The sequence below is a fragment of the Numenius arquata genome, chromosome 25 (assembly GCF_964106895.1).
Source record: "Numenius arquata chromosome 25, bNumArq3.hap1.1, whole genome shotgun sequence".
Taxonomy (NCBI): Eukaryota; Metazoa; Chordata; class Aves; order Charadriiformes; family Scolopacidae; genus Numenius; species Numenius arquata.
Genome location: NC_133600.1, coordinates 2,473,221 through 2,491,951, shown reverse-complemented (window position 1 = coordinate 2,491,951; position 18,731 = coordinate 2,473,221). Strand labels below are relative to the sequence as shown.

General features: G+C 46.8%; 1 protein-coding gene across 3 annotated transcripts in view; it reads right to left on the bottom strand.

Annotated features, from left to right (window-relative positions):
* The window catches only part of RFX2 (regulatory factor X2), a 35,055-nt gene extending 19,457 nt beyond the window's left edge, over positions 1–15,598 (bottom strand). The window contains exons 1-5 of one of the 3 annotated variants that reach the window (XM_074163623.1): positions 15,500–15,598; positions 12,719–12,808; positions 11,616–11,695; positions 10,281–10,545; positions 5,996–6,070 (exon numbers count right to left, since the gene is read on the bottom strand). In XM_074163623.1, the coding sequence (XP_074019724.1) occupies positions 5,996–6,070; positions 10,281–10,545; positions 11,616–11,695; positions 12,719–12,808; positions 15,500–15,598 (609 nt within the window). The remainder of the gene's footprint in view (positions 1–5,995; positions 6,071–10,280; positions 10,546–11,615; positions 11,696–12,718; positions 12,809–15,499) is intronic. The other 2 variants (XM_074163624.1, XM_074163625.1) reach the window with 2 other exon arrangements.
* Between the last annotated feature and the right edge of the window lie 3,133 nt (positions 15,599–18,731).

The following is an 18,731-nucleotide window of genomic DNA, read 5'->3' as shown; positions in this document are numbered from 1 at the left end:
ACTCAGGTTACAGATGCCAAAATATTAGCCACATCATCTCCTTACAACAGTTAGTTCAACCACATATTGGAATTAAGCACAAACTCAGTCTAGAGATCAGCAGGACTGAACCATACCCATGGATGGTCTATGCTTAAGTCCTCTCCACTCGTACTCCAGTACCTGGCTCCTTTCTACAGTTTTCTCTTGGGGAAACTTTGGGGTCCCAATTCCCCACTACATCACTCGAGTTTTATACCAATAACTCTGTGAAAATACAACCTGAAACGTGCAATGACGTCTCTGACACCTCACTCCATTGAGGTATTTTCAGTTCACCTCTTTCATCTCAAATTTTGGTCTCGCACAAAGGTTTTTCAGCACCCGCGAATGGCTGTTCTGTGGTTATCATTCACCTCTCCAAATTTAAACTTCTGCTACTGAATCCCAAGCTGTGGAGTTATAACTATTTCATTCATTAGCTGGGTTTGATCCAAAGCAACCACGAGTTCAAATCATAGGATCATAGAATCAATAAACGGTTAGAGTTGGAAGGGACCTTAAAGATCATCGAGTTCCAACCCCCCTGCCCTGGGCAGGGACACCTCCCACCAGACCAGGTCGCTCCAAGCCCCCTCCAACCTGGCCTTGAACCCCTCCAGGGATGGGGCAGCCACAGCTTCTCGGGGCAACCTGGGCCAGGCTCTCACCACCCTCACAGCAAAGAATTTCTTTCTAGTATCTAATCTAAATCTCCCCTCTTTCAATTTAAAACCATCACCTCTCGTCCTATCTCTACATTCCCTGATCCAGAGTCCTTCCCCATCTCTCCTGTAGGCTCCCTTCAGGTACTGGAAGGCCATTATAAGGTCTCCCCAGAGCCTTCTGTTCTCCAGGCTGAACACCCCCAACTCTCTCAGCCTGTCTTCATAGGAGAGGTGCTCCAGCCCTAGATCCATCATTTTTGGTGGCCATTGGAGCAGACCATGGGCTGCCACAGCTGGAAGAAGAAAAGCCTCTTGGCCATTTTCCCCCCTGTCCTGCTTTTCACTGAGCTGCTTGTCGCCTTCCCACCTTCCCCCAGTTACACATCACCCACGACGCTGTTTGAAGTGGTTTTCCACAGAAGAAGATCTTTCTGACCTCCAAACCCTACGGTCCCAAGGGGTGGTGGTTGCTAACGATCCGCATCCCTTCGTGCCCTCGTCTGCAGAAGGGGCAGCCCTGGGAAGCCCCCAGACGCCGTTCTTTAGCCCTGAGCCCCCCCTGCCCATTAATTTATCTCTAATAAAAGTGGTTTTGATGTACAAGACCAGCAGGAGCTCAGTTTTTAAGAAGTCCACGCCTGTGCTAATTGTGGCCCATCTCCCGTATTTAAAAGATAAATGATTAAGAAGGTTCTTTTCTTTTTAACCATTTATTTTATTTATTCTATGGGAGATACTGAATGTGGATCAGCTAATTATTTTCTAAACCTCTTCTAATTCCAAGCCTTAAAAAAAATAATTAAAGTTGCATGTTACTACAGGAAATTGAGAAACAGGTAAAACCCTCTCAGTTACATTTGATCCTGGACATTTTCGGTCTAATCCTAGATATTTCTAGAATATTCCCTTCATCTTCCAGCTTTCTTTTTCTGCAAGTGTCTTTTTATATTCCTTTAAACATTACAGAGTTTCACAATATGAACTCCCACTATTGAATTAGAAATTCACAAAACGCACAAAAGAGCTTAAAAAAAGAAATCTGTCAGAATAGAAATAATTTTCAAAACATTATTTCGCTCTTCCTGCATTAGTAACGGCAGAGTGGGCATTTACAATGAGAACATTAAAGATTCTTTCCATTCTTTCCCTTATTTTTTGGACTTTTTAAATTCGGCTCAGTTGTGACAATGACAAAAAATTCTACACTTTCATTTCTGTTTATAGTACAATCAGGTTCCAGTAAAACCACTGGGCAGCATCGTGGGCACTTTGGGGGGACACTTCCATCTCGTTTCTGTGTAACTTTATTTCTATTTATGGTTTGTTTTGATTTAAAAAAAAAAAAAAAAAATCATCTTTAGCCTGTCTGTCTCCACCGAGCAGGAGATTCATCCTTCATTAGGTCCTTACATTCCTCCCCCAGCCAAGGGAGAATTATTCCCTTTAATAGTTTTCCCTTTAATAGTTTTCCTGTTTCTCTCAGTCTCATTTTAGGTGTTTCCACCCAAACACCATTTGGGGTCAAGATCTTTTCCTCGGGGAAAAAACTCCATCAGCACCTACCTAAGAGCCATTCACCCACAGGGAAGAAGTCCAATGGTTTGGGGGGGAGGGTATTTTGGTTTTTTGAGGTTTTTTTTTATTTTACAGGGAATGAGGAAAAAATACATTTCCTCTTACTCCTTAGTGCTAGGGCCATCTGGGGGCTGCAGGACCTCAGGCAGGTTATAGCATCCAACTCCTTCATGATGTGCCCAGCTCCAGGCGCTCGCATATAAAAATTGTAGTAATTTTTCTCAAATTTTTTTGCATCATCTGCAAGCTCCTAATTGGCCGAGAAGTAATCCTCTGACCCAGTAACTCTGGAGTCCACCTGTGAGCAGAGCTTTTTCCGTAACAGCAAGAGATTGACATGAGTTCATTAGTAACACCACGTGTCACCGGGGTATTAACGTTAACTTGGGCTTCTAAATGTGATATTTCAAGTGCACTTAAATAACCTCTCGGAGAGTTTTTGAGGCTAAATTAAGCTATCAAGTGTGGCTCCAGCTCCCATTGACTTTGCTTAAACAGCATGATGTAAAAAATTCCCTATTACCATAGAATCATAGAATTATAGAATGGTTAGAGCTGGAAGGGACCTTAAAGATCATCGAGTTCCAACCCCCTGCCCTGGGCAGGGACACCTCCACTAGAGCAGGTTGCTCAAAGCCCCATCCAGCCTGGCCTTGAACACTTCCAGGGATGGGGCAGCCATGGGGCAGCAACCTGGGCCAGGGTCTCACCACCCTCACAGTAAAGAATTTCCTCCTAATATCGCATCTCAATCTCCCCTCTTCCAATTTAAAACCATTACCCCTTGTCCTGTCACCACAGTTCCTGACAAAGAGTCCCTCTCCGGCTCTCCTGGAGGCTCCCTTCAGATATTGGAAGGGTGCTATGAGGTCTCCCCGGAGCCTTCTCTTCTCCAGGCTGAACAACCCCAGCTCTCTCAGCCTGTCTTCATAGGAGAGGTGCTCCAGCCCTCTGATCATCTATTGACTGAGATACCTTTACTTTTCCCTTTTTTTTTAAAAAAAAAAACAACAAACCAACCAAAGATTCCTGGCGTGAAACATCTGCTAACGGCAACAAAACATGCGAAGTTCAAAGCAAGGGATGGAACACTTAATGAAAAACTCTGCAACCTTAAGACTAAAAGCAATTAACTCACAACTGATGGCACAATTAGCATTATCTAACAACTTCCTCAGTCACTAGGTTCTGTCAAGCTCATATTTTGCTTTCAGCCTTGACAAATCACAGTCACCTCCTGCTTCACTTTCTGGTTCTCATGCACAAGCCTGATAATATCATGTGTCAATCACACATCATTTGGAAGAGGTTCTGTTTGGTTTTTTGGGTCTTTTTTAAACGTAAAGAGGTGGAACTGCAACATCCCAACAGCAGAAACCCTCGTACCACTGAACACGTGCAGAGGTTCAGCGCTGGATGCTCAACGGGTTGTCCCACACATTGTGGTTGGGAGCAACATCTGGCAGTCTCCAGTCTCCAGGCGGTGGATGTGCCATCCCTGGAAACATCCAAGGCCAGGTTGGACCTGATCTAGTTGAAGATGTCCCTGCTCATGGCAGGGGGGTTGGACTAGATGGCCTTTGAAGGTCCCTTCCCACTCAAACCATTTAGAATCATAGAATCATAGAATTGCCCGGGTTGGAAGGGACCTTTCAGATCATCGAGTCCAACCATCAACCCAACACTGACAAAAAACATCACTAAACCGTATCTCCAAGCCCTATGTCTACCTGTCCTTTAAATACTTCCAGGGATGGTGACTCAACCACTTCCCTGGGCAGCCTCTTCCAATGCTCAATAACCCTTTCAGTGTAAAAATTTTTCCTAATATCCATCCTAAACCTCCCCTGGTGCAACTTGAGGCCGCAAATGATGACTCTATGATTCCAGTCCAGGCTCCTACTCAGATCAGGGCTCCCTTCCAAAGGAGGCCAGGTCCCTCACTCTAGTGGAATGGGACATTCAGCCAAGTCCTGGCTGAGGCTGTGCAGCCTCCCTGGGACGTGGCAACGACCTTTCTCCAGGTCTGAAGAGACATCGCCTGATGTGGTTCTGCCATGTCCTGTGTTTCCTATGGGCGCTGCTGGGACCATCGCCTCCTCGCTACTCCCTTTATCCACAGACATGGCTCCGTGCTCTGGGAAGGCAGAGCAAGGACACTGGAGGTGCACGGGGCAGCAGAGGCCCCATGGATTTCCTTGGATAAGGCTCTGCCCCTTGGCAGAGGGAATTACCCAGCCCTGGAGCTGCCCCGGGCAGCAGCACGTTGCTTGTGTCTGGACTGACATCCTCAGCGGAGAGCTGATGTGTACACACATGCTCAGCAAGTGGTTTATTTGCTTTAGAATTTGTAAGAGAACTTAAGCCTTATGCCAAACTATAAACCACAACCTGAGAAGACAGACATTATGTTCTGTACTTCTACCCTGCAAGACAAGCGTGGGGAAGATCTGATCAGAGGCTGGATCGGGCCCCAACTCCATCCTGCACAGCCTGTGGTCAGATGAAATCTCTTTTCTACCTTCGCTTTCTTTCCTCTGCCCTATTCCTGCCTTTTTTCAGCACAACCCACCCCGTCTTACTCCCCTCTGTCCCTCTCTGCACTGGGACGAACAAGAAAAACTCTGCAGAGCAACCCCATCCTTAGAGAAACCTGCACAGCACCCGGGGCACAGCACGGGACAGGACGGATGCACTGAGACGCTCAGAACAGGAACTACCAGCCTGATCCTGCAGGTTTGTGTTTCCCCAACTACAACAAGGAACCTTCCATTTCCAGAAGCTGAAATAAGGATTGAGCTCAGCCAGGAACCCTGCCGTGGAGTTCAGCACCAGCTTAGGAGAATCACGGTGTTCGGTTTAACGCTCCTTTCGTTTCCTCAGGCTATTTCTCTAGGGTGAAAAGGGCAAAACCTTTTTTTTTTTTTCAGGATCTAAAAATGACAACAGATCTACCCCCAAACGCAAAGCAAAAGGAAATTTGTTAGGGTAAGGAAGCCCCACTTTGGGCACTGTGATTTATCAGTGCAGGACATGCTTCAGCCTAATCCAAACCACAACCGAGTCAAGGCAAGTACGACAACTTCAACAGAGGTTGAATCAGACCCTTCAAATCTCACCCAAGCGTGTGCCCACCGTCAAGGATTACTGCACGGGGAGCCACAAACCACGGTGCAGGAGGCCCAGTAGAACAGTGGGAACTTCACACAAAGCAGGGAATTTGTTGGCAAAGTGAGAAGAGCGAGGTCTAGCAAATGGGTTTAGCACAGCGTTGTAACGGTAACGTCTTCCCGAGGCACAGAGAGAGGCAATAAAGGCATTCGCAGGAGCAGCTTTGGGTACCCGCTATCTAAGGGATATCTATCCTAATTCACTCCCAGTTATTACTCTCAAATTGCAAGGTATTTTCCAGCCATCTTTCAACTCCAGTGAAAAGAAAGAACTTCCTCAAACGTGTTTATCTAATTGCCAGCAATTTCCACTGCAAGGCGGATGAAAGAAATAAAAACAGGGGAGAGGCAGTTAACAGAATCCAGAGCATCTCACAAAGCAACATTAACATCGTGGCGCTTTCCTGCAGATTCTTGTTTCTTGGGAATGGGGTTGCTTTGGGGCAGCCCAGCTGAATCCCGGGCTGCTTTGAGCGGCTCATGCTGTCGGAATACACCTAAAGGGTGACAAATAACGCTCCTACCAAAGCGGGAAAGAGGTTGTAAATTCCGATTGTAACTTACATGGCTGTTGAGCAAACTGCTTTTGTGTGATGTAATCCCTTCACTTTTTTGTAGGTTTTCAATCGCCATTTCAAGCTAAAGAAAATGTGCACAGGGAAAAAAAAAAAAATAAAAAAAAAGGAAAAAAGAAAAAGAAAGGAAATCAGATAGTTAGCAACAGCCAGGATTATTATTTCTTTATTAATATTTGAATGATTAATGCTTTATATCAAGCTTGTGAAAAAGAGGCAAACAGATGAGGCACAGTCCTTATGGGATGAAGCTGCAGGGACGTTATCGCATGGCATGCAGGTGACACCGCGGCGAGAGTCCCTGCTGGGGGCAGAGAGCGAGACCAGGGGGGGTTGTGATCTTCCACTATATCCATCGCCCAGATATACAAAAGAGAAGCAGTTTTCCTTCTCCTTTCCCCTTCACACTAGACCAAACCACCACCAGACGCTGCAGCAGGTCAAAGATTTGCTACAGAGAAGGTGCATTTTACCCAGATCTTTCAAGGAAAACTGGAAATAATTACTTTGGTGGTTATTATTTCTTAAAATTTTGACAAAAAGCTAATGGCAACTAAATAAAACAAAGGCACAAGGAGGGCTGACGCACAGAGTGCATAAGCTGGAATAAGCTCTTATCCAAGAGCTCTTTGCTACTGAAGGGAACTGCAGAGGGACTCTGAAGGAAGGGGAGAGAGGTTCCAATGAGGTGACCTTCTTCCCACCAAGCCAGGCTGGCACAGCTGGGTGCTACCTGTGTTCATTTCCATTGATCTCAGAACTCCTGCACGCGGAGCCATGGCTCCTGAAGAGCCCCCTTGCTTTCCTCTGTCTGGCTTCTCTGCTACACCCAGCCCAGCTACGGCTCCTGCCTTGGCCCAGACCCTCTCCTGGACCCTTCTTGTCTTCTCCTTCCTGCTGCTGGGGCTCCCTTGGCAATCTCCAACAAACTGCTCAACGGATGCCTGCCGGACCCAGAGCTCTAGTGCTCCTCAGCACAAGCTTTTTGCAAATGAGGAAGGGAAAAAAAAAAAATATCCCACACCAAAAAACCACCCCACATTAAGGGACTGGCAGGAACAGAACCTCTCCAGTAGATGTTCTCAAAGCCTTGTTATCTGTGACCTCTTGGTGCAGGCAGGAAAAGAAGGCACACATCAGTCAGCAAAACTTGCTGCTATCTCTAGCATCTGTCCTCATTTAAGAGCAGGGTCCTGCACTCGTCTGGAGGCAAATGCACAAAGCATCGCATCTGCACAATGATCTGTCAGCGGCCTCTTCACATATTGGTTAGCTCCCCCTACTCCAGTTTGCACCAACTCACGGTGTGGTGAAGATAATGGTAGAGATAAACCCAGCCATTTACAAAACCCGGCTCTGTCAGGAAGGTGATAGAACAGAACAAATCACATCTAAGTCCTAAAGTAACATCCCGCGACCGAACGCGATGCTCTCTCCCAGCACCCCCAGCACACGTTCCTTGGTTTCTGTCCAAAAGTGCCACCACTTCTCAAGAAGTTATCAATGAATTCAAAAAAGGGTCAGTCTAAGACCATGCATCAGTGTTTTTTGAGAGAACTGTCACACCATGATGTGTCAGGGGGAAGGAGAGGCTGATTGCTGAGGCAGCCTTCAGGAAATGAGTCAGTGTTCGAGGGAGACACCGTTTCCTTCCTCTGTTCAAGGAGCAGCGCGGTGCCTCTTGAGCAACACTTACACGAGCGCAGAAACACCGCCTGCCCTTTTGGCGTTTTGGTAAGCGTCCCATACAAAATCTGCAGAAAAAAACTGTTGCAGGGGAAAGACTAAAAGCTCTTAACCAGCCCTGCGCAAAGGCGAGGACTCACTTATGGGAGGTCTTCAAGGATTCCCCCTCTTGTTATATCCTAATTTAAATGAAGATTAATAGTGCTCTGTGGCACAGACATGGGACTGATTCATGTGCTGGTTTAGCCCTTTCAATGCAGCTGAACATCATTATTCCAGCAGATATGGAAGATGGGTTTCTTTAAATATTTGAAGATTTTATTTTAGTGTACATAGTCTTTACCCAAACAACCCTCGACCTCCTGAGGCAGCTCTTGCACCACAGCTAATTCTGAAGCGCTATCTTGTTTCCCGTCTCCTCTGAAGACACTCTCCCTGCTTTCGAGGTCTGAGAGCAGCTCTGCCTCAAGCACTCAACACCCTCCAAACCCTCATTCCCCATTCCTTGCAACCTTGCAACTGCCTCTCTCGTTGCCAAGCCCTCGCTTCGCTGGCCACTTTGACATCTGTCCATCCATCCATCCATCCATCCATCCATCCCCTCTGCACTACACCCTCAAACCACACGCAAACCCTGCGGCTTCCTTGGCTACCTCTGCAGGAGCTGTACTTCTCTTGCTCTCCATAGAGCTCTTAATCCTGCCCTAAATACATTTTACCAGGACTACAGCCTCTTCAACACCAGCCTTTCCTATTCTCTAAGCAAGATATCACAACGAAAAATGATGTTCCTACCCATTGATTTCCCTTCCACTATCCATCCACCCATTATTGTGGGAAATTCACAGCAGTTCTCATGGCTCTGCTCTATCCCCCTCTGACCCTGGTCTGTGCTGAAAGAGCTGGAGGCCACACATGGACACATCCCTATCCTGTGTTCTGCCCGCTATTTCACCCTCGAGCCCCTCCACAAGAGCCACAGTTTGTGTTAAAATACCTTCGGAAGGTTCATCCCTACGTGCAACAGAGGGAATTTATTTCAGATGCGTTTTCAGAAAGGTCACTTCCTAAATTCTTTTTTTGCTGAACAGCTTTATCTCATGTGATAGACAGTTACAAGCTAAATCTGTTCATGGGATATTTCTGTTCACACATATTCTACTTGGGCTTTTTACACCATGAAAATTTAAAAAGAAACACCCAAAAAAACCCACCCCAAAACACAAAACCCAAGAGTAACGTTGTGCAGCTTTGCAAGATGCATCGCACGCGGGAGACAAGATCAGCAGCTACTTCCTTCAAAATAACAAGCCTGAGCAAAGATCAGAAGATGGTCCAATGCTAGTTTTGAACTATGAGCAGTTAAAACACACACACACACAATTCTCATGCGAGAAACGAACCCCAGCTAACCCAGATGCATCTGTCCTTTTCTCTTCCACCCAACTAAAGACTTTTCCTCTACTTCTACCTAAGGCAGAACACATTTACTCCAGGATCAAAGGCAACCTTTCAAGGCATAACGATTCAAAAAACATGAAGTCGATATTCTAAAACTCAGTGGGAAAAGAAAGTACAACCAAACCAGCCAGATTTTCAAGAGTACTCAGTAGCAAACGGCTCCTGTTTTTCTCCCTGGGTGGTGCTGTTCACATTTTAAAATCTGGCCACATGGGCTGAATTACACCTACATTTGTAATTATGTTTACATACAAACGTATAAACACACATAAGTCAGTCTGGGAAGGAAGGTGAGCGGTGTCCCAGAAAACGAGCTCCAACCCACTCCTGGCAGCAGCCGCTCCTGAGCCGGGGAGATTTCCAGAGAAAAGCCCTGGGAGCTTCTGGCTGCAGAAAGGAGGGTTTGGGTGAGTGATTGTATCCCCCCCGAGTCCCACACAGCTGTACAGCTGTGCTTCCAGCACCCTGGCACCTGGCTTGACACTTGGGGGGACATGATTAAAAACAAGTAGAGCTCTAAAATATTTCTGTTTGATAAGTATTATCCCTAAAATACGTTTTCTGTAACATATGGCATGGACAGAATACACAATGGTGTAGGAGATCCATACAAAGACTTGTCGATCACTGTGCGTTTGGCATGATCAGCTTGACATATTTTATGTACTAATTATCCACTGTGTTAATAATGGATTTTTCAGGTCTACTCGTAATTAAAAATACATTTCTTTGTTTTGGGTAAGCCAAGCCCCATGTTCAGATGTTATACTTATTAGAAAATGTAAATATAGACAATCATTTTGAATTGGAAAGCCAAAACATTTTGCTCAGGGGGAAAAAGCCAAAAAACCCGAGAATTTTGTCTTATCTCCGTGCTGCGTAATTTCAGTGATTTGCTCAGAAAGTCTGTCAAGGCTCTGCCCACCAGCAAGAGAGACATTCCAAACTCCTGTTGAAAAATATCTTCTGTAGTACACCAGTGTCTATTCTCTCCCTTGCACTTGCACGGCATGTTATACAGACATATACACAGAGATAACGACAGCAAGTTTTATTTTCTGAAGGTTTTTCAGTTCCCTTGGAATAATTCCTGGCCCCCGAGCTGCAATATCTACAGGGCTACATACCGTTGCTGGAGAGGAGCGTGAAGTATGTGACAGGGAATGTCTAGTGTTTTCCATCCCCCCATGAATGAGATAGGCTCCCGAGCCGGAGAGGATCGGACTTCCCCCAATGTCCATGGTGATGCCCACCATGTTGTGAGAGGGAATGGCTGTAGGAGAGGATGCCGCTGTAGTCACCTGAGCTCCACCTCCCTGCGGTTCGAAGTAGGATGCTGCGCTGCTGGGGGCGTAAATCTGAGCTTCGGTGTTGTAGGAGTAGGTGGCTCGTCTGTCAAAGGAACAAGAGGGTCAGGAGGTTGGGAGGAGCCTGCAGAGCTAATCTCATGGACAATAGTTCCCACAATCCGGATTGCCTTTTAAAAAAAAATTCTACTCCATTGTTGGTGGGATTTCATAGAATGTGTTGGGTTGGAAGGGACTTTTAAAGGTCATCTAGCCCAACCTCCCTGCAGTAAGCAGGGACATCCTTAACTAGATCAGATTGCTCAGAGCCTCATCAAGCCTGACCTTGAATATCTCCAGGGATGGGGCCTCCACCACGTCTCTGGGCAACCTGGGCCAGTGTCTCACCACCCTCATTGTAAAGAACTTCTTAATGTCTAATCTAAACCTACCCTGCTCTAGTTTAAAACCATTGCCCCTTGTCCTATGGCTACACGCCCTTGCAAACAGTCCCTTCTCCATCTCTTCTGTAGGCCCCCTTCAGGTACTGGAAGGCTGCTATAAGGTCTCCCCAGAACCTTCTCTTCTGCAGGCTGAACAACCCCTTTGCTCCACTGAAAGTGAACCCTGTGCTGTAAAAGTCACCATGTTAATTGTGACAATGTTAATCAGTCCTGTGAGGGCCCTGGAGCAAAGGCCCACAGCCAGAGCAGAGCCCAGAAGCTGCTCTGCAGCCATGGGAGCAACCTCGGTGGAGAAGGCTGAGAGCATCCCGGAGGGCAGCAGGGGATGCTCAAAGCAGGGGGTACAGCAGAGTGGAGGAAGAGGAAACCTTACAAACCCCCCCTTCTTCCTCTACCAGTTAGGCTCTGGTTCCTCAAGCCACCCCACCTCACCACACAATGGGCAGAGGAAAACACTGGGCCGTTTATGTAGCAGGATTCCCTGGAGAACAGCCCCTCCATGAGGAAAACACCTCCTCCAAGGGTGGAGTCTGGCTGAAACTACCCCAGTGCACACAAGGGAGCACGGGAAAGGGTTGTTCCTCCTCTTCCTCCCTTTAAGAGCGGGCAGTGCCAGCAGCACGCCCGGGTGGAAGGAGCCGGGGAGAACCCAAGGGCTGAGCCCAGCTGGGAGGGGAACAGGGCTCTGCTCCAGCCAACAAGAGACTCTTACATGGTTCCATTGGTATAAACAGCTTCTCCTCCTTCCACATACTGGACCTGGGATGGATATACGTGCTGCACGGATTGCACCTGGAACAAGCAGCATAAACTCGAGTTACGGGTATGTTATTGCCAAGGAACAGCAGGAGAAATTGCTTATTACATCCTTAAACAACTTTCAACCTTACCTTGACATTTAGGCTTTCTTTTTAAAAGAAAAAAAAAAGAAAAACAAAACAAACAAAAACCCCCACATGCTTAGGAATCCCAAAGGACCTATTTATTTTAAAAGGTCATATTAAAATAAATAAATAAGTAGTTGCTCCATGAGCAGTGGAAACAATGGAGCTAGGTTTCCTCTGCACACACGTCTCGGGGCTGGTTCTCTGCTGACTAATAAGGGTGAGATCACGCTGCAGCCTGTCCTGCAGAGAGGAGGTTGGCAGCGTCCCTCTGCACCCCAGCCCCTTTTTTCCTTGGTCTGGGAGGGATGTACTTGCCCTCTGTCAAGTTGGTGTTTGGTGTGTTGTTTTTTTTTTTTCTGAAACTGAGCAACGAAATAAAAAATCGCTAGAGGAAAAAGTCAAGAGAGTCAGACTCACTGTCCACATGAAGCAGCACCACATATGCCTGGTTTCTTAGGAAACAAGGACTGCAAAAGGCAAAGTTCAGATAAATAAAAACACTTGCATGGCTCTCTGTCACCTAACCTTTCTCTGAAGCCACATGCAGTCAGTACATTTATTTGTGTAATTAAAAAAAAATCCCAAACACCGTGCCTCTAAAAAAATCTTTAGAGGGGAGGATTGCTTTTAAATGGCAATTAAAAGCATCCATCAAATCTTCAAATGTACGAAAAGCAACTGCTACAGTAAACGTTTTTTCTAAACTTTAAATATCTTGAGAGTTTCTTTCGCCATCAATCTCAGAAAGGAAGAGAGAGATGGAGAAAGCTGCTCTCACAGTGATCGCCAGTTCTCTAATTGCACACAACTCTCTAATTACGATTTTTCTAAGCAGGTATCTGGCACGGTTTCAAATGTCAGGTGGGACGTGGGGTCCTGTTGACACGGGGGTCCCTGTGTGGTGTCTCACCCTGGAGATATTTATTACCTGTTGTGGAACCTGCTGAACTCTGGGCACAGAGATCTGCTGCATCTGCGCTCCTTTGGGAGCGGAACCTGCTGCTTGGACCAGAACCCTCTGAAAGAAGAAGAAACAGCAACAAACACTTACTTTCAGTCTGTAACAGAGTTAGGATTCTCTTTCAAACTTTCATGGAAAGCTTCCCTCCTGCTCCCGAGGCAGCAGTACCCTTACTTAATGTCACTGTGGTCTCTGTCCTTCCAGTGTAACCTGCACCGGACACCAGCCCAAACTCAGAACCCTGAACCTGGCAAAAGCTGGATCCACGTTTTCCGACACAGATCACCTTTTAAGTCTCCGCCCAAGGAAATAACAGCAAATGGCTGATTGACGAGAGGAGCTCAACATGAGGTTCAGTCGCAGCTAAACAAGAATCACTCCTCACACGTTCACATTTTCCTCCTACGGCTGCAAAGTTTCTTCTCTCACGGCTGCTATAACAAACCACGCTCTGCCTCCTGCAATATCAAATCACGCTCTCCAAGGCATCCCAGCCCTTACAGGTTCTACCAGCACCAAAGCTCAGATGGTTCTGTGCCACCAAGGGCACGGAAATGCTTTGTGTTGCCTTACGGTGGTCAACTCTGTCTTCTCCCTCTCCCCTGTCATTTCCAGCGTCCCCTGCTCTTTGTGTTCCACTTGGCATTCAGTTTGAAGATGGACACGCATCTCGTAGAGTGCTCAGCACCTTGCAGGTACAGCTAAACAAGCGTGGGGACGTGGTGGATGGAAAGAAAGGATTCAACGAGGCCTGTGGGAACAGAGCCTGGGATACCGGCACGAGAGGAAGGAAGGAGACATTCAAGCCAAAGATCAGTATGGCCTTTTAACTGACGAGGACCTTCTCCGAGGAGACACTCACCCTCTGTGGCTTGAGGCTTTAAAAATACCCAGCAGATTGGGCCAACAGAACAAAAACTGCAAAACAATGCCACATGAACACTAGAAGAGACCTTGCCAATTACCAGCCACCTTATCCATACATATTTATGATTTTTAGCCCTATGACACCCTCCCAACATGCCCTTTATAACCAGCCAGAAATTCTATTCTAGCAGAATTATAGAATGTGCTAATTGCCCAGATTTCTAGGCAGCCTCTACCACACCAGTCCCCAGGTGACCTTCAGTAAGCCTGGGTACACTGGAGATCCTGCCGCTGAGATAAGGACACATACACTTACGCCAGCCATCCCTTTGTCCCTTTTCTCTCCAAAAGAGGCTGTAAGCAGCGCACGATGGGAACATGAAAAGCCCTTGTTCGAGTCAGGACTTGGCAATGCCACCTACATCGAAGGCTCAGAAAGATCCGTTCCTTTCTCTTATTTTTTACCCATTTTCTGTCATTGCTTTTACCAAGCGACACATCTCCTTGGGCACAGCTGCTCGGCTCAGCTAATCGTAGAATTTGTCACTGCCCGTCCTGTTGCTCCCACTGCCTTCCAACCCAAAAAATTAATCAGCCCCAACCTGTAAGATGAGGCCATCCTGTTCATACAGCCTTCGCTCACACTGGAAGGTAGACCAGTGATCAACAACACCAAAGGCTTCCTCCTCACACCACTCATGCTGCCAGTAGTTCATTCCTAGTGTTTTCTTTGTGCTGCTCGTGAGAAGAGAAGGCTCTGGACGCTCTTCCTCTTCAGCAATACTCCACGATCCTCTGGGTCTTCCTTAATCCATGGAGTAACACTCGATATTCCGTGTCATGATGACAGCACTGGCAAAGGCTGGACGGGTAATTTCATAATCCAAAGCTGATGGGTTTTCTAAACTTCTTTAATGTGTTGTCACAGCCAAATTCCCACTAATGACTTACGATCCCTATTGATCAGCGATACCCACATCATTCCAACACGAACAAGAAATGTCCCCCAGAGCAATGGAAGATGGGAAGGCTGGAAGATGACCACGAGCTGGCCAACCACGCACCGAAGCACACGCTGAGAATGTCCGAGTCTCCTGGTGAATCGAATGCTCCTACTAATTCACAATTTTCAATTGTTCCTTTTCATCAGCATCCAATGGCAGCTACTTCTGCTCACTTGGGAATCAGAGAAGGGTGTAGCTAAGTTACACCCACCCATCCTCTTATCCCTCCAGCTTCCTGTGACAGAAACTTCTTTTGATAGTTCCCCAAATGGCATAAAAAGCATCCAGTTTTACTTAACCCTTCCCGTTTTGCACTGGGTAGTTTTCAGTCATCAGCTGAAGTTATCGTTTCTGTCCTATCAGGAGACTCCCCAAGCGCATCATATTCATGTATATGAAGCATGAATCATAAATCCCTCCTCCTCAATTTAAAATGTGAGGATCCACCTACCAAAGGAAGAGCCCTCCACCCTCTCCAACAGCACTCCCTCCACCTCTTCTCTGTTGAGCTCGGTACCCGATTTGCAGAGATGCCTTTAAGGGCAGTTTCGTTTTCTCCTGCTTTTATTGACACACCAAATAATGACAACAGGATATTGCACTGAAGCAAACACCAAACTGGCATGAAACAACTTCCTTGTGGAGCTAAGTTAAAATCTAAATCCCATGTTTTAAAGCTTACTTATTTGTAGGGCGACCACACGAAATATCTATGGCCTTTATCAACACAAAGTCCAGCAGCAGGTTCTCCCCGCTACCTCAACGAGCGGATTAAAAATCCTCTCCCCCATATAAAAAACCCTGGATTAAAACACATCTGCCAGTAAAAGAGGTCTCTTCTCCATGGAAACGGCATTCCCAGCTGCGCATACGTTACCTGCTGCGAGGCTGGCACGGGCTGCACTACGGGAGCCTGGGCAGAAGTGTGAAGTGCCACAGAAGCTGCTGAGTCTGATCCACCCTCTGGACTCTGCATGCTCACTGCTGGGGAGAGCAGAGCACCGTCAGGCAGGGAAAACACAGCCCCACACCCCAGCAAACGCCCCGGGAACCCGCGGGGAACAGGACCAGAATCCCAGTGGAAGATCCAGGGGAAGCGCTGGGAAGGAAGGTAGCCGCCTTCCTACACAGAGGAGCCTTTTTAGTCTTGTAGCTAATTTTAATACGGTATTATATTAAGAAAAAAGAAAGTTGCACAATTGTTCCACAGAAAGGAGAGGGAAGGAACAGAAAATGCACTTCTAAATATAACCAAAAAGTAGCGTTGGAAAATTATTGTGTCACAGTGAGGATATCTTGAGATCTGGAAGAGTAAGAGCATGTTTTAAAAATCATTTTTTCTCCCTCTCTGCCTTATCATGTTTTAACTACTGCAAAAAAAAAATAAAAAAAATAACCAAATCTAAGTATATGCCTGGAGCTTTTATTTGGAAAGCGGGGTGGTCAATTTGGGTTTATAGAATACATTCCATATATTCATGGAATAGTTTGGGTGTGAAGGGACATTTAAAGGCCATCTAGTCCCAACCACTGTCCTGGACAAGGACATTTTAACTCGATCAGGTTGCCCAAAGCCCCCTCCAACCTGGCCTTGAACCCCTCCAGGGATGGGGCAGCCACAGCTTCTCTGGGCAACCTGGGCCAGGCTCTCACCACCCTCATTGTAAAAAATTTCTTCCTTATATCTAATCTAAATCTCTGACCCTCTTTTAGTCTGAAGTCATTACTCCTTGTCCTATCGCAACAGGCTCTGCTAAAAAGTTTGTCCCCAGCTTTCCTGGAGCCCCTTTAGGTACTGAAAGGCCACAATAAGGTTTCCCTGGAGCCTTCTCTTCTCCAGGCTGAACGTCCCCGACTCATCATTTGGAAAGCGGGGTGGTCAATTTTTGGGTTTAGAATCACAAATATGAATAGCAGAAGAACAGCCATTGAGCACCACTTTAAAACCCTCAAACCACCCCCACAAAGAACCACCTCTACTCTCCCATCTGTGTCCTCACCCCAAAATCCCATCAGCGTCACCAAGGTCTCCAAACACAGACACACCGTCGCCCTCCGGTCCTGCTCCCACGGTGCCACCCTACGGGACTGATGCCCTCAGCACCTTCAAGTCACCCGGGTCCCCAGCACTCACCCAGCGTCACTCAGGAAGCATCCCAAGGGCCACGTGGGGATGTCCTGGGGATGGCGAGGTGGCAGGAGAGCTGGCCCTGGAGCACAGGCTCTCCAGCCCCTGGGGCTCCTCGCCCCATGAGGGCACTGTCCCCCCTCCCCGTGTCCGTCCCCCGCGGGCCACGGGGCATGTTAAAGCCCAGCCGCCCCAGGGACACCGAGGTGACACTGCGATGCTTTGCGAGAGCAGATAATGACATCTGGGATTTTTTGGTGTAATATGGAGGGGTGGGGGAGCCCTTTTTTCTCAGCTTCTTGTGAAATTTCCTGTTTAAAAAACTATTTTCGGAGGGTTTCTGCTGTTACTCCAAAACCAAAAGATGCAGAAACATCCAGATTTTGAGCAGTGTCATTTCTCCTTTCTCAGCCTTGCTGCTGAACGTAACGTAGGCTCCAAATAATGGCGTGAAATCTTTTCTGGTTTATTTCCCTTCTCCATCCAATATTTAAACGTTTTCCTCAACTTTGTGCAAGAGGCAAAAGGAAAAATGAGAAACCAAGAGACACTGGGCCCTGCTCCTTTGTGGTAAGAAGAAATGCAAGGGGAAGGTGAAGTTACAGAAGTTACCTGTTTATTCTCCTCCAGCCACTGAAAAAACCCCCAAATATTTAGATTCTTCACAAAAGAGGTTTTAAGGATTTTTTTTCAGTCAGTGCTGAGCCCGTATTCCCATGTTACCCATTAGCAAATTACACCAATTGCTCTCGACTCCCCCAAACCCCACAGCTTGCAAATAATTTCCTTTGACATTATCTTTCTTGCATCCAGGAGAAAGAGAAGATACAGAACCCACAGAGTCACTGCTCCAAATACAGCATCCAGATTGATTTAATGACCCAGAAACACGGTAAAGAAATTAAGTCACTATATATCCCCACTGGTGGCCCTCAAGCCCGTAGCAGACGGGCCCAAACCCATTCCCTGCAGCTCCACTGCACGCTTTTAAGCCAAAACCAATTTGTGAGAAGACACCAGTTGCGATAGGGCTGTGGGATCGTGAAAGTAAGAATTCTTGCAGTAAATTAACGAAATAGCCTCCCGCCCGTTCCAGCCCCAAATTATCTGCAACTAAAGATCGGGCCAGCACCGTTGGCAAAGGGGGCAGGTTTATAAAGCTCTCGTGAAGGTGCTCAAGGAGAAGAGGGGTCACTTTTACCGTACGTATTCTCCTCACTTTTCCAAGGGCGTTTTGTTGTCTATCATTTGTGCCCAGGGCTCCAGTCCACAGTTTTCTAAGGTTTTACGATTGGAAAAATATAGCACGGTGAGGTTACAGAAGAAAGGTGGGTAAGTTGTCAAATATATTTCAATATTCTATTTGAGAATGGTTCCGGGAGGGTGAGATCTCGGCATTTCAAGGCTGCAAAAGGTCTCTTTTCAAGTGTAGTTATAATCAGAAAAGGACACTCCGGAGCGATGCTATCTCAAAATCACCACCTACTCATCTCTGCTGATAAATTTTGTCTTCTGGTTTCCCTCAGTGACCGAGAGAGACCAGAGCGAGGCCTGCAGGGTGGAAGATGAATTGTCTGCTGCCAAAATAAATCATCAACGTTATTTGCAGATTTGTTACAAAGGGCAGGCTCTCTTAACGATGACAACCAAGCCAGACACAGAGACCCCGATGAAATCTGCGGCTGGTACTTCCAGACAAGGTAGACAGTCACACAAGTACTGGACGGCCAAGACACACATACAAGACGACTTATTATTTTGTTTATCAGTGAAACATCCTGGATAAAGAATAATTCATTTCCCATTAAAGCCATCCTGCGCTTCCCGAGAATTGGAGAGACAGATACGTGCGCGCCATCTGCTAACATTAATTTGCGCTGATGAAGAGCTGAACAACGTAAACAGAATTCCTACGCTCGGAGAAACCATCGCAAGGTGCTACAAAGCTCCGCCGACACCCTTGGAGCAGAGGTACCAAGTG